Source organism: Drosophila tropicalis, unplaced genomic scaffold, assembly GCF_018151085.1.
Source record: "Drosophila tropicalis isolate 14030-0801.00 unplaced genomic scaffold, ASM1815108v1 contig_1187, whole genome shotgun sequence".
Classification (NCBI taxonomy): Eukaryota; Metazoa; Arthropoda; class Insecta; order Diptera; family Drosophilidae; genus Drosophila; species Drosophila tropicalis.
Genome location: NW_027172559.1, coordinates 1,136,795 through 1,146,890, shown reverse-complemented (window position 1 = coordinate 1,146,890; position 10,096 = coordinate 1,136,795). Strand labels below are relative to the sequence as shown.

The window sequence follows — 10,096 nt, the reverse complement described above, 5'->3', positions numbered from 1 at the left end:
ATGGCAATAAACATAGATATATATTTATCATACAAATATGTATATAATATATATATTTAGTTATTTATATGCATATGCGTTAGCAAACAACTAAGCTGTAGTATTATTTTGTTTAATTAGTAGTAATTCTTGTAGATTGCATATGTTCTCTATGTAGTCTGTAGCCAAGTTAATATGAAATGTTGAACGGCTAAAGGAAACTCAGAATCTTGGAATCTTTTGGACGCGTACAACATGCATATTCTTTGATGGATCTCTGTTTATAATCTATTTATTTGTATTGTATATGCACTTATTTGTGTAGAGACATGCATATTGGTTTATGTATATATCCTATTGATGTACATATGTATATATAAACGTATACAAACCCTAATGTATTGTATGTATGTATGTACGTATGTTTAGTTTGTTTTTTATTTTTGTTTATAGTATGAATGTATTCTCTTCCTTGTATCAAAATTCTGTATCAAAAGTTTTACAAAATGTTTTGGTGTTTCTTTTTTTTTCTGTTTGCTGTTTTCTTATTTGATTTGAGGCTTATTATTTGATTATTTTATCCTTGATTTTCAGATCTATCTTGTATTAGTTGGTTTTTTAAGTCTATATAAGTTGCATTTCATTTGGTTCCGATTTTATTTATCTCTCTCTATTTGTGTTGGAGTGGATGTGTGTGTCTGTGTGTGTTAGTGTGTGTGTGTGTGTGTGTGTGGCATCTTCTCAATGGGCTGGCAAACATTTTGTTCTGAAACCGAATTTCGTATTTTTTTCGCAGTCTTTGGCCCACGTATAGAAATCATAAAAAATTAAATAAAATATACAAAAAAAAAAAAACAAATGATAACATTTAAATGTTTATGATACATTTTATTTGGGTTTTTGTTTTTCGTTTTGAATTTTCATGTGTTTTATATGATTGATTTTCACTTATACAAGTCATAAAATTAATTAAGTAAAAACTGTTTATAAAAATAAATGTAAAATATATATTCGTTATATCGTATATGCTGATTAAAAAGAATTGCAAAAAATATTCCATTAAAATGTATATATATATATACATACGTGTATATATATATATTAATATAAAGCATACATATGCATAGATATGTAAATCTGTTACTTTTCGTAATTTCAAAAAACAAACTTTGAGCGTTATGAGAAAGAAATGAAACCAAGTCGAAAAAATATCGGTTTGCAAAAATTAAACAATAAATCACAAAACTTAAACTTAAAACGTAAAAAGTCTAATCTAAAAAATTGTTGAAATGTTTTGTTTTTTTCATCAAACTTTCTTCATAGTGTGTGTGTGTGTGAGTTAGTGTGAGTGTGTGTATTTTGTCTGTGTGCAAACATTTCGCTTTCGACTTGAGGCTTATTGAATAAATTTAATGCTCGATCAGTTTTTCTTTTGCCTATTTTATGTGTATATATATATGTAGACTTAAATGTATGTTTATTTTAAATTTTCATTTAGCACATGGGCTCGCTTGTATTGAAAAGAAAGCATTTATCGTTATCAGATGCATAATAATTCGTAATCATATTTGCGTTCTCATCTCTATGTGGTGAAATGTATCAAAAATTTGACTATTTACTACAGTTTTATGTAATGTTATATGCCTTACACATATATACTAGTTTGCTATACACACATATTTATATATATATATATAGCCAGTTAGTAGTTGCAGTTAGTGCCCACTAACTAACAGTTAACGCATTCGTAAACATAATGATATCATTCGCTCAGCTTGTCGCTCTATCAAAACATCCAAATATATCATAATTATAATAATAATAAAATGATGGGGAATAATCATAGACTGGCATTTGCTTAACTAAATCTTATGGTATATATAGGTATATATGTATATATTTATATAAATCTATATATATTATGATCATAACTCGTCTTCTATTTCCCTTTCTCTCACACTTTGCTTCACACGCTTAACTTAATTTTATGCCTTGTTTCGTATCATTAACTTTAACTTTAATTTTCATCTTAATAATGCGTCTGTGTTATTCAGTGCGATGCAGCAATAATTATAATGATCCTCAGTATTTAGTCGGTCAGTGTCTGGGCCACTAGAGCCAGCTGATCCATTAGTACACGAAAAGCGGGACGCTCTTCGGGTCCATGTGACCAGCACAACTTCATGACCTGAAAACAAACAGAAAAATAATTTTTATAGTTTCGCTTTAAATTGAAATTTGTGTGTGTTTAGCCACTTACATCATAAATCTCCTTGGCACACGACTTTGGTTTCTCTAATATAATGCCACGCTGGACACGCTCAACAACTTCGGTGTTCTTTAGGCGGCCATAGGGCATCTTGCCACAGGTGAATATCTCCCACATCAATACGCCTGCAAGACAACATCAGAAGATGAAATTAAGGGCTTGCAGTTATTATTATAAGTATTTTGTGTCACTCACCATAAGCCCAGACATCACTTTTCGATGAGAAGCGCGTATAGTTGAGCACTTCCGGTGGTGCCCATTTAATGGGAAACTTGGTGCCGCCGGAGCTAGTGTACTGATCATCCAAGACATAGCGTGCCAAACCAAAGTCCGCCACTTTAACAACATTCTCAGAGCCCACAAGACAATTGCGAGCCGCCAGATCGCGATGTATATAATTGTGACGTTCCAGATAGGTCATACCCTTGCTAACCTGTATGCACATATCGAGCAGTAGACCCATATTGCCAATTAGCGTCTTCTCGTGTCGACGCAAATAGTTCAAAAGCGATCCATGCTTCATGTATTCGGTGACAATGTAAATGGGTCGATGCTTGGAGCACACACCATACAATTGCACTAGATTCGGATGCTGTAGTTTGGTCATCACCTTGGCCTCCTCAATGAAATCATCCTCGGACATGGTTCCCTCTTTCATCATCTTGACAGCAGTGTCAATGGAGCCGCGCCATTTGCCACGACGCACTACACCAAATTGACCCGATCCCAGCTCTTCCATTAGCATCAGTTCCATGGGATGAATCTCCCATTTATCATGCGATAAACCGGCTGTTGGTGGCACTGGACGATCGCAGGGCGATGACTTTAAGCGGCAGGCAAGGCCACCCGAATTGTGGCGATGATAGTTAATCAGATCGGGTATAGTTTCGCAGCAATGCTTCTCGCTCAAATAATACTCGCAGCGGGCATTCTGTTTGATGTGATAATGCTTCACATGCGATTGGGGACTGTAAAAATTTGAAATTAGAATTGATCAAAATAATTTGAATTTCATTTCATTTATTTCCATCTTACTCACACTTTGGTATGCAGTGATAATGTGTAGAGACCCTTGGTTGATGACTTGCGCACCACAAAGCAGCCCTCCTTGTCGCCTTGTTTCAATAGAGATTCGGCTCGCTGTCGTGACATGTCGCCCACATACCATCTAAGAAGAAAAAGTTGGGGGAAATCCAATAGTCAGTTAAGAGTTTGGTCATGTGGGCTGTGCCTTAACCAACTTACTCATAGCGTTCGAGACCCAACAGGGCCTTGGGTTTCACATAGTTGCTGGGTATATAGCCAACATTACCAACCGCATCTTTGACCTTCCACCAATGCTCTTGTGTATCGTCAATGACCTCGTATTCGGCATTCTAAAAAAGAAATTTTAGTTTTAATATTACATATATCTCTGTTAGGATTTTATAACTATGATAAATTAGAACAATAATCTTTCTATAGTTTCTGGAAATCTAAAAAATTATGTGTGTACATAATACTTATCACATAGTATTATTATTTATTATAGTTGTAAATTATCAACCTATCAATTTTTATGATTGCTAGCAACTACGGTCATCGGCTTAGACGAGAACTACATCCACAGCCCGGGATTCCAACACGAATCCTTGTTGATCAGGTTAAGATTGAGCCACTGAGACAACGTCTAGTAATGACGACCTTTATTACATAGCCTTATCTCTTTACAATCGGCTAAGTTTTTATAAGTTTAACCAAACTTTAGGTTTCTTTGAAAAAAAAACCAGAGGGCCGGGGCTAACTTCGACCGCGTCAAAGTTTGTATACCCTTGCAACTTTTTTGGTAACTCTTTCCTTACCTATTAGCCATCAATGTGGAAGAACGTTTTATCTAGAAAGGCCTATGTTTGCGAAAGAATGGCCTACAATCATAGGAAATAACGAAGATATTGATCAAAGTCACTGTTTTCCACCGATCGTTTCTATGGGAGCTATATGATATAGTCACCCGATATTGATCAAATTTGGCATAGTCGCTTATAGGCGTAGTAAACTCTCTAATATTAAGTTTCACGACAATAGCTCAGAATATAACGAAGTTATTGAGAAAGTCACTGTTCGTGACTTGGCCGTTTGTATGGGAGCTTTATTATATAGTCACCCGATCTTGATCAAATTTGGCATAGTCGCTTATAGGCGTAGTAAACTCTCTAATATTAAGTTTCACGACAATAGCTCAGAAAATAACGAAGTTATTGAGAAAAGTCACTGTTCGTGACTTTGGGGTTTGTATGGGAGCTATATGATATAGTGGTCCGATCCGGCTGAATCCGAGATATACAACGCCTGCAGTATATACAAGCCTATGTGCAAAATTTCAGCTCTGCAGCTCTTACGGTCTAGGAGGAGTTTGCGTTGATCCAGACGGACGGACATGGCTATTTGAACTCGTCTCGTCTTGCTGATCAAGAATATATATACTTTGTATGGTCGGAGATGCTTCGTTCTATGCGTTGCACACTTCTGACCAAAATTAATATACCCTTTTTGCAAGGGTATAAATATAGGTTGAAAACATTTAAATTTTAAATAGATATAATATCAATTAAAGCAAACCTCTAAAGTTGATACAAAACCAACTCGAATGAAAATACAACTATGCAAATGAATTATTAAATTTAGTTTAACAATAATAATAATAATTTATTATATAGTTTAGTATGGTTTAGATGGTTAAACGGTTAACAAACCATTCAATACAAAATTTCTGGCAATTTATTTAAAAGAAAAATTCTATTCCTATTTTCTTTAAATATTATTTAATTGTTTTTTTCAAAAGTTAATGTAAAAAATGTTGAATTTGTTTTTCTTCTTTTCTTTAGACCGACTTTAAACTGTGGCAATTTATATGTTTTTGTGGCCAAAACTCAAGTATAAACAACTCAGACAAAATTTTTTGAAGGTAAGTGAAACTATTTCAAATTACTAAAGAAAAATTTCAAAATATATAATATAAACTATATTAATCATTTCCTTCTTTAAACGGAAAAGATGGCCAACCTACTCGAATAAGATTACTATATTAAAAGTTTATTTTGTACAAATACTTTTAAAACATTAACTGTTTGAAAACAATGAAACTTTTACAATTTATTAATTTTTCAAATAGTTATGAATATCTAAATATATGTGTTGTCTGCCACTAACATATAATCTTTGGCTTTCCCAATATACATAAGTCCTCACAAGCTTTAAACTTACCTTTTCTAGTGACAAGTCGCCGCCCTCGATGGCTTTGAATGGATAAAGGGCGACCACCAATTTGACAAAATGTGAATTGTCCTAAAATTAAAAACATTATTCAAATTATCAATTCATTTACTAGATTAAATCAAATAATAACTTACCTTGGCTTTGGAATTGGGGGTACCAGGTGTGGGAATTCCACCAGGCATATTGGCATCCAATAGATTTCCGTTGCCGTTGAGTAAAGTGGGAGATTGTTTGAAAGTTGTAAGCGAGGACTGGAAGATAACAAAAAAAATGTAAATTAATTTTATGAATAATTAAAAATTGTTAGGGCTTTTCTCACCTGTGGCTGTAGTGATGTGGGCGTACAACTGCCACCTCCTCCACCGCCGGCGCTGCCGTTGCCTACGCCCAGGCCAAGACTGCCGCCGCCTCCTCCTCCTCCGACGCCGCCGCCTAAGCTCCCTGAACTGTTGTGTTGCAAACTGAATTGACTGTTTGTTGTTGAATTGTTGGGACTGATGCTGCGCGTTGAATTCTGGGCTGGAGAACTGCCGTTGCCTGCAAAAAAAAAGATGCAACAAACAAAAAATTGGTTAAACATAATCATCAAGTTTGTTGTCTAAGTCATTCGTTTTGGCCACGTGCATGGCAAATTATGCCAAAAGCAAGTCATTATATATACATAAAAAATGTATATAAATATACAAAAAAAAAATGAACCAAACGATAATTAGCCCAGACAAAACAAAAAAAAAAATAAACTACACAAATCGCCTTAAAAAATATATAATTAGGCTATTCTTGACAAGGTTAATTATTGCAAAAAAAAAGAAGAAAAATACCAAAGTTTTTTTGACACTGAACATTGACAAGATTTTCAATGGTTCAAGGTGGTCGCCCACAGTTGGTCAAAATTCACAAAAAATATATGTATCTATAAAATTTTTTAAACATTATGCCAAAAGAAAGAAAAATAATGAAAATAATTATGGCCAAAGCTCTTTGTTTTCTTCTTTTTGATGGGTATAAATCACAACTTTGGACTTTGAGTCTGTCTGTCAATATTTCAATCGAAAAATCACTGAACTCAAACTGTAACCCCAATTAAAAGTAAAAAACTAACAAAAAAGAAAAACCAGAAAAACAATTGCCCCCAAATGACGATTAAGCTACACCCTTTCCAGTTAAAAGCATGAAACTATATTACCCTGCAGTTGATGTTTTAGTTTTAACTTTTCATTTAATTTGAAATAGATTTTTTTGGCTGATATATTCAAAAGTATACAAGCCGCTAATCGTTATGATATTCCTTCTAATATTAACTGAAATTTAATTGATTTAGCTGGCCTACTATGCGTATACGTTATATGCTAAACTTGATAATGTTTGCACCGGCTAAAGATTTAGTTTTCAATCTATAATTTTCTCGAGTAATTTCAAAATAATAGTATTTAATATTTATTAAAAGAATATATTCATTTTTAAAATCTCGAAAAAAGTGTTCTTCATATAATTTTCCAATAAAACGAATGCCAGAAACTAAGATTCATAAATTTGTGACTACAAAGCATAATTAATATAAAATTTTTATAAATTTAGATAAATATTTGGAATTTGTCTCTAGTCTGTCAAACGATCAAACAAAACTTATATGCTCCTTTAAAATTAAAGTGTATGTAAATCAATATAAAATGCCAAGCAACAAATTTTAAAGTAAACTTTTAAGTGGGCGTCTCTTATGCAATCCTCGTACTTTTCTCCCTCCACCGCCCCCAACAAATTTAGCTTGTGCTCCCTTGAAATGAATGAATGATTCAAACGATCTATAACAATATTTTTTTCATAGTTTTTTGTTTTGTTTTCTATTTCTTTGTGTTGTTTGCTGGCAGTACTTGATGGCACTTTGCGTTGTGAGTACGCTTCAATGCTTCAAGTAGGCGCCAACTTTTGAACGCCTCTGCGCGAGAATCGCGAACCGATTGAAATTAAAACGGAAAAGTGAAGGTTAAAGCGCAAAGCGAAAGTGACTGTCGTGGGTTAAACGATTTCCCAAGCAGGTTACTTGCCATATAAAAAAAATATAAGCATGAAATTGCCCTGCAGCAACTTTCAATTGATAAGGCAATTTTCTCAATACACACACACACACACACACACACACATACACACAGAAAACGCTCCACATTTTTCATGTGAAAATTGCGATTTTTCCTACTTCTCCTCTCACGATAAAATACAAGATGTAAAACGTGCCGGCTAAAAAACGATGACAATGAAAAAGAGTTAGGAGAAAAGATGCCAAAGGATAGCCCCAGCAGCAGGTGAAGATAAAGAGATGATGTAGGAAAATGTAGAAGCAGGCGGCAAACCAGACAACAAACCAAAATAGAAAGTTTTTCTCTTTTTTTCCCAAAGCGCAATTGCCGATGTTGGGTGAGTTGTTTCTGTGCCTCGCCGGTTATTCAAGTTGTTGTTGTTGAGCTTTTATTATGCCATTTTTTTTTTCATACCGATTTTCTATGCAAATGAAAAGCGCTTGCAGCATTTTCATTGTCTCAACACCAAAACAAAAACAAATCAAAAAGTAGCCAATATTTTTACCCACATACACAAATATAGGTACTTTTATGTACAAACAAGTGAATATGAATATACCCTGACATTTTCCTATCAAACCAAGGTTAACCTAGCAAACAAATTGAATAAATGAAGATTTTATGATCATGTTAAGTTTATTCTGATGCTACATCGTATTTCATTATACAAAATACAGAAACAAATCTTTTAGATGACATAGACATAAGGGTTTCCTGGCATCCTTTATATTTTGTTGTAATTCATTGTACAATTGATACAAGGTACACAAAGTATCTCAGCTCTCTGCAGTACCTTCCAGGATCTGATAATGATAATGTTATTTCACAATTAATAGAATGAAATTTGTTAAAAGCCATTCTATAGAAAAATGAAATTTGGCTACCAGGAACTATTTTTGTTTAGTTTGTTCTACAGCCCCTTATTAGGTTTAGTCAATAACTACTGAAATAAGGTCATAAAAGGAGCTACCGAAAAGTAGTTTCCATCCTGAACAATAAAATGATTGGCATAGTTTGTCAATCGTCTAAATCAAATGTATTTCACTTATAAATAATCAAAAAATGGATTGGATAAATTAAGAAAAATAAAGATTTGGTTTTATAATATTTAACTAGATTTTGATTCATTCGACCTTTGCGATTCTTTTAAAACCTTTTTGATTGATATCAAATCTTTTGCTAGCCGGATTGAATTTCTAGTAAGACAGATTATTTAATATGTTTTCTTCTTTTAGGAAGTAACAAAACAATTTATATAAATATAATCTAGACAATTATTTTGGTTATACAAATTGATTAATTTTTTAAGAGTATTTGGGTTACGGTTATTTTCCTATCTTATTTGAAACTTTTGCTTCATAACTAATACGATAAAGCTGATTTTTTCCCCAACTCTGGAAAATTGCCAAACGGAAGCAAAATCTTTCTTTTTTTTTTTTGTATATTTGCTTTCAACTCTCGCGTAGTGATCGGCGGAGTTTTCTGCAGATTTTCTCATTATCTTGTATAGAGATTATTTATAGTTAATTGTGTAATTGCTTTGCTTTGATTTGTTTTGCTTTGTGTTGTCTTTGTGTCTCTCCCTCTGTCTTTTCTCTTTGGCTTTTGATTATTTATACAATTTGTTATGCAAATTGTATGTAGTTGTTGTTATTGCAGCTGCATTTAGACCTTGGATTGAAATGTCTAGCTAAATGCTAGACTTTCGAACACGTGTTTAAGATATGTTCGTTCTAAAATCAATTGGCAGGTGAAACCAATCTAAATACTTGTGCGATGATTCACTAGGTGAGATGTACGCCCACACAATTGTATACGTAGGTTAGCTATATAAGGTGGCCAAGTCAAAACCAAATTTTGGCCACAGCTTAGCGAGATAAGAGAGCGTTTTCGTTTCATAGAGAAAAACAAAACTTTCTTGCATAGAAGTTCTATTTGCAGGGTATTTTAATTGTCGTCTTAGTTTTTATGTTGCTTACCCAGCTTCAATGCCGATAGAAGCATCATAATTTCAGCTATAATAGCCCTCTAGATAACTTTTGCGTTTTCTTTTGAGCCTTTTGTTTTAAAAAGTTATTATTTGTATGTTAAAATATTCCAATAATTAAGTCAATTCACTTTTTTTTTTTTTTTGTTATTTCTTTGTGGTTGTTAATTAAATATATATATATATTTTTTTATAATTTCTGTTTGCAATTCTTTCGACTACAGTTTCCAGTTGCCAAACTGGTTTTCTTGGTTGCTTCCTTTTTTGAGCAATTTGTTGTCGTAGTCGCAGTCGCAGTCGCAGTTGTTGTTGTTGTTGTTGTTGCCGTTATTGTTGTTGTTGCACTGGCATTTCCATGATAGCTAGCTATCTGTTGCTGGTTGACCTTTAAGCTTAAGCACAAGCGGCTTTTACCGTTAAAGCCTGGCCCTCAAAATTTTCAGCTTCCTGCGCCAACTTTTCGTTTTGTATACGAGTTAAATTCTCATATTTCATTTTCTTTGTAATTATTTTATTTGAAGTTACTTTACA

At 33.4% G+C, this 10,096-nt stretch overlaps 1 protein-coding gene across 4 annotated transcripts in view; it reads right to left on the bottom strand.

Moving 5' to 3' along the window:
• Positions 1-1,842: 1,842 nt before the first annotated feature.
• The window catches only part of Btk (tyrosine-protein kinase Btk29A), a 61,105-nt gene continuing 52,851 nt past the window's right edge, over positions 1,843-10,096 (bottom strand). For 3 of the 4 annotated variants that reach the window (XM_068287757.1, XM_068287766.1, XM_068287784.1), the window contains 8 exons: positions 5,823-6,040; positions 5,638-5,754; positions 5,492-5,572; positions 3,494-3,624; positions 3,288-3,416; positions 2,444-3,216; positions 2,240-2,373; positions 1,843-2,167 (listed from right to left, as the gene is read on the bottom strand). In XM_068287757.1, coding sequence (XP_068143858.1) covers positions 2,069-2,167; positions 2,240-2,373; positions 2,444-3,216; positions 3,288-3,416; positions 3,494-3,624; positions 5,492-5,572; positions 5,638-5,754; positions 5,823-6,040 — 1,682 coding nt within the window. In that variant the 3' untranslated portion in view covers positions 1,843-2,068. Of the gene's footprint in view, positions 2,168-2,239; positions 2,374-2,443; positions 3,217-3,287; positions 3,417-3,493; positions 3,625-5,491; positions 5,573-5,637; positions 5,755-5,822; positions 6,041-9,557; positions 9,601-10,096 lie in introns of those variants that run through there. The other variant, XM_068287776.1, reaches the window with a different exon arrangement.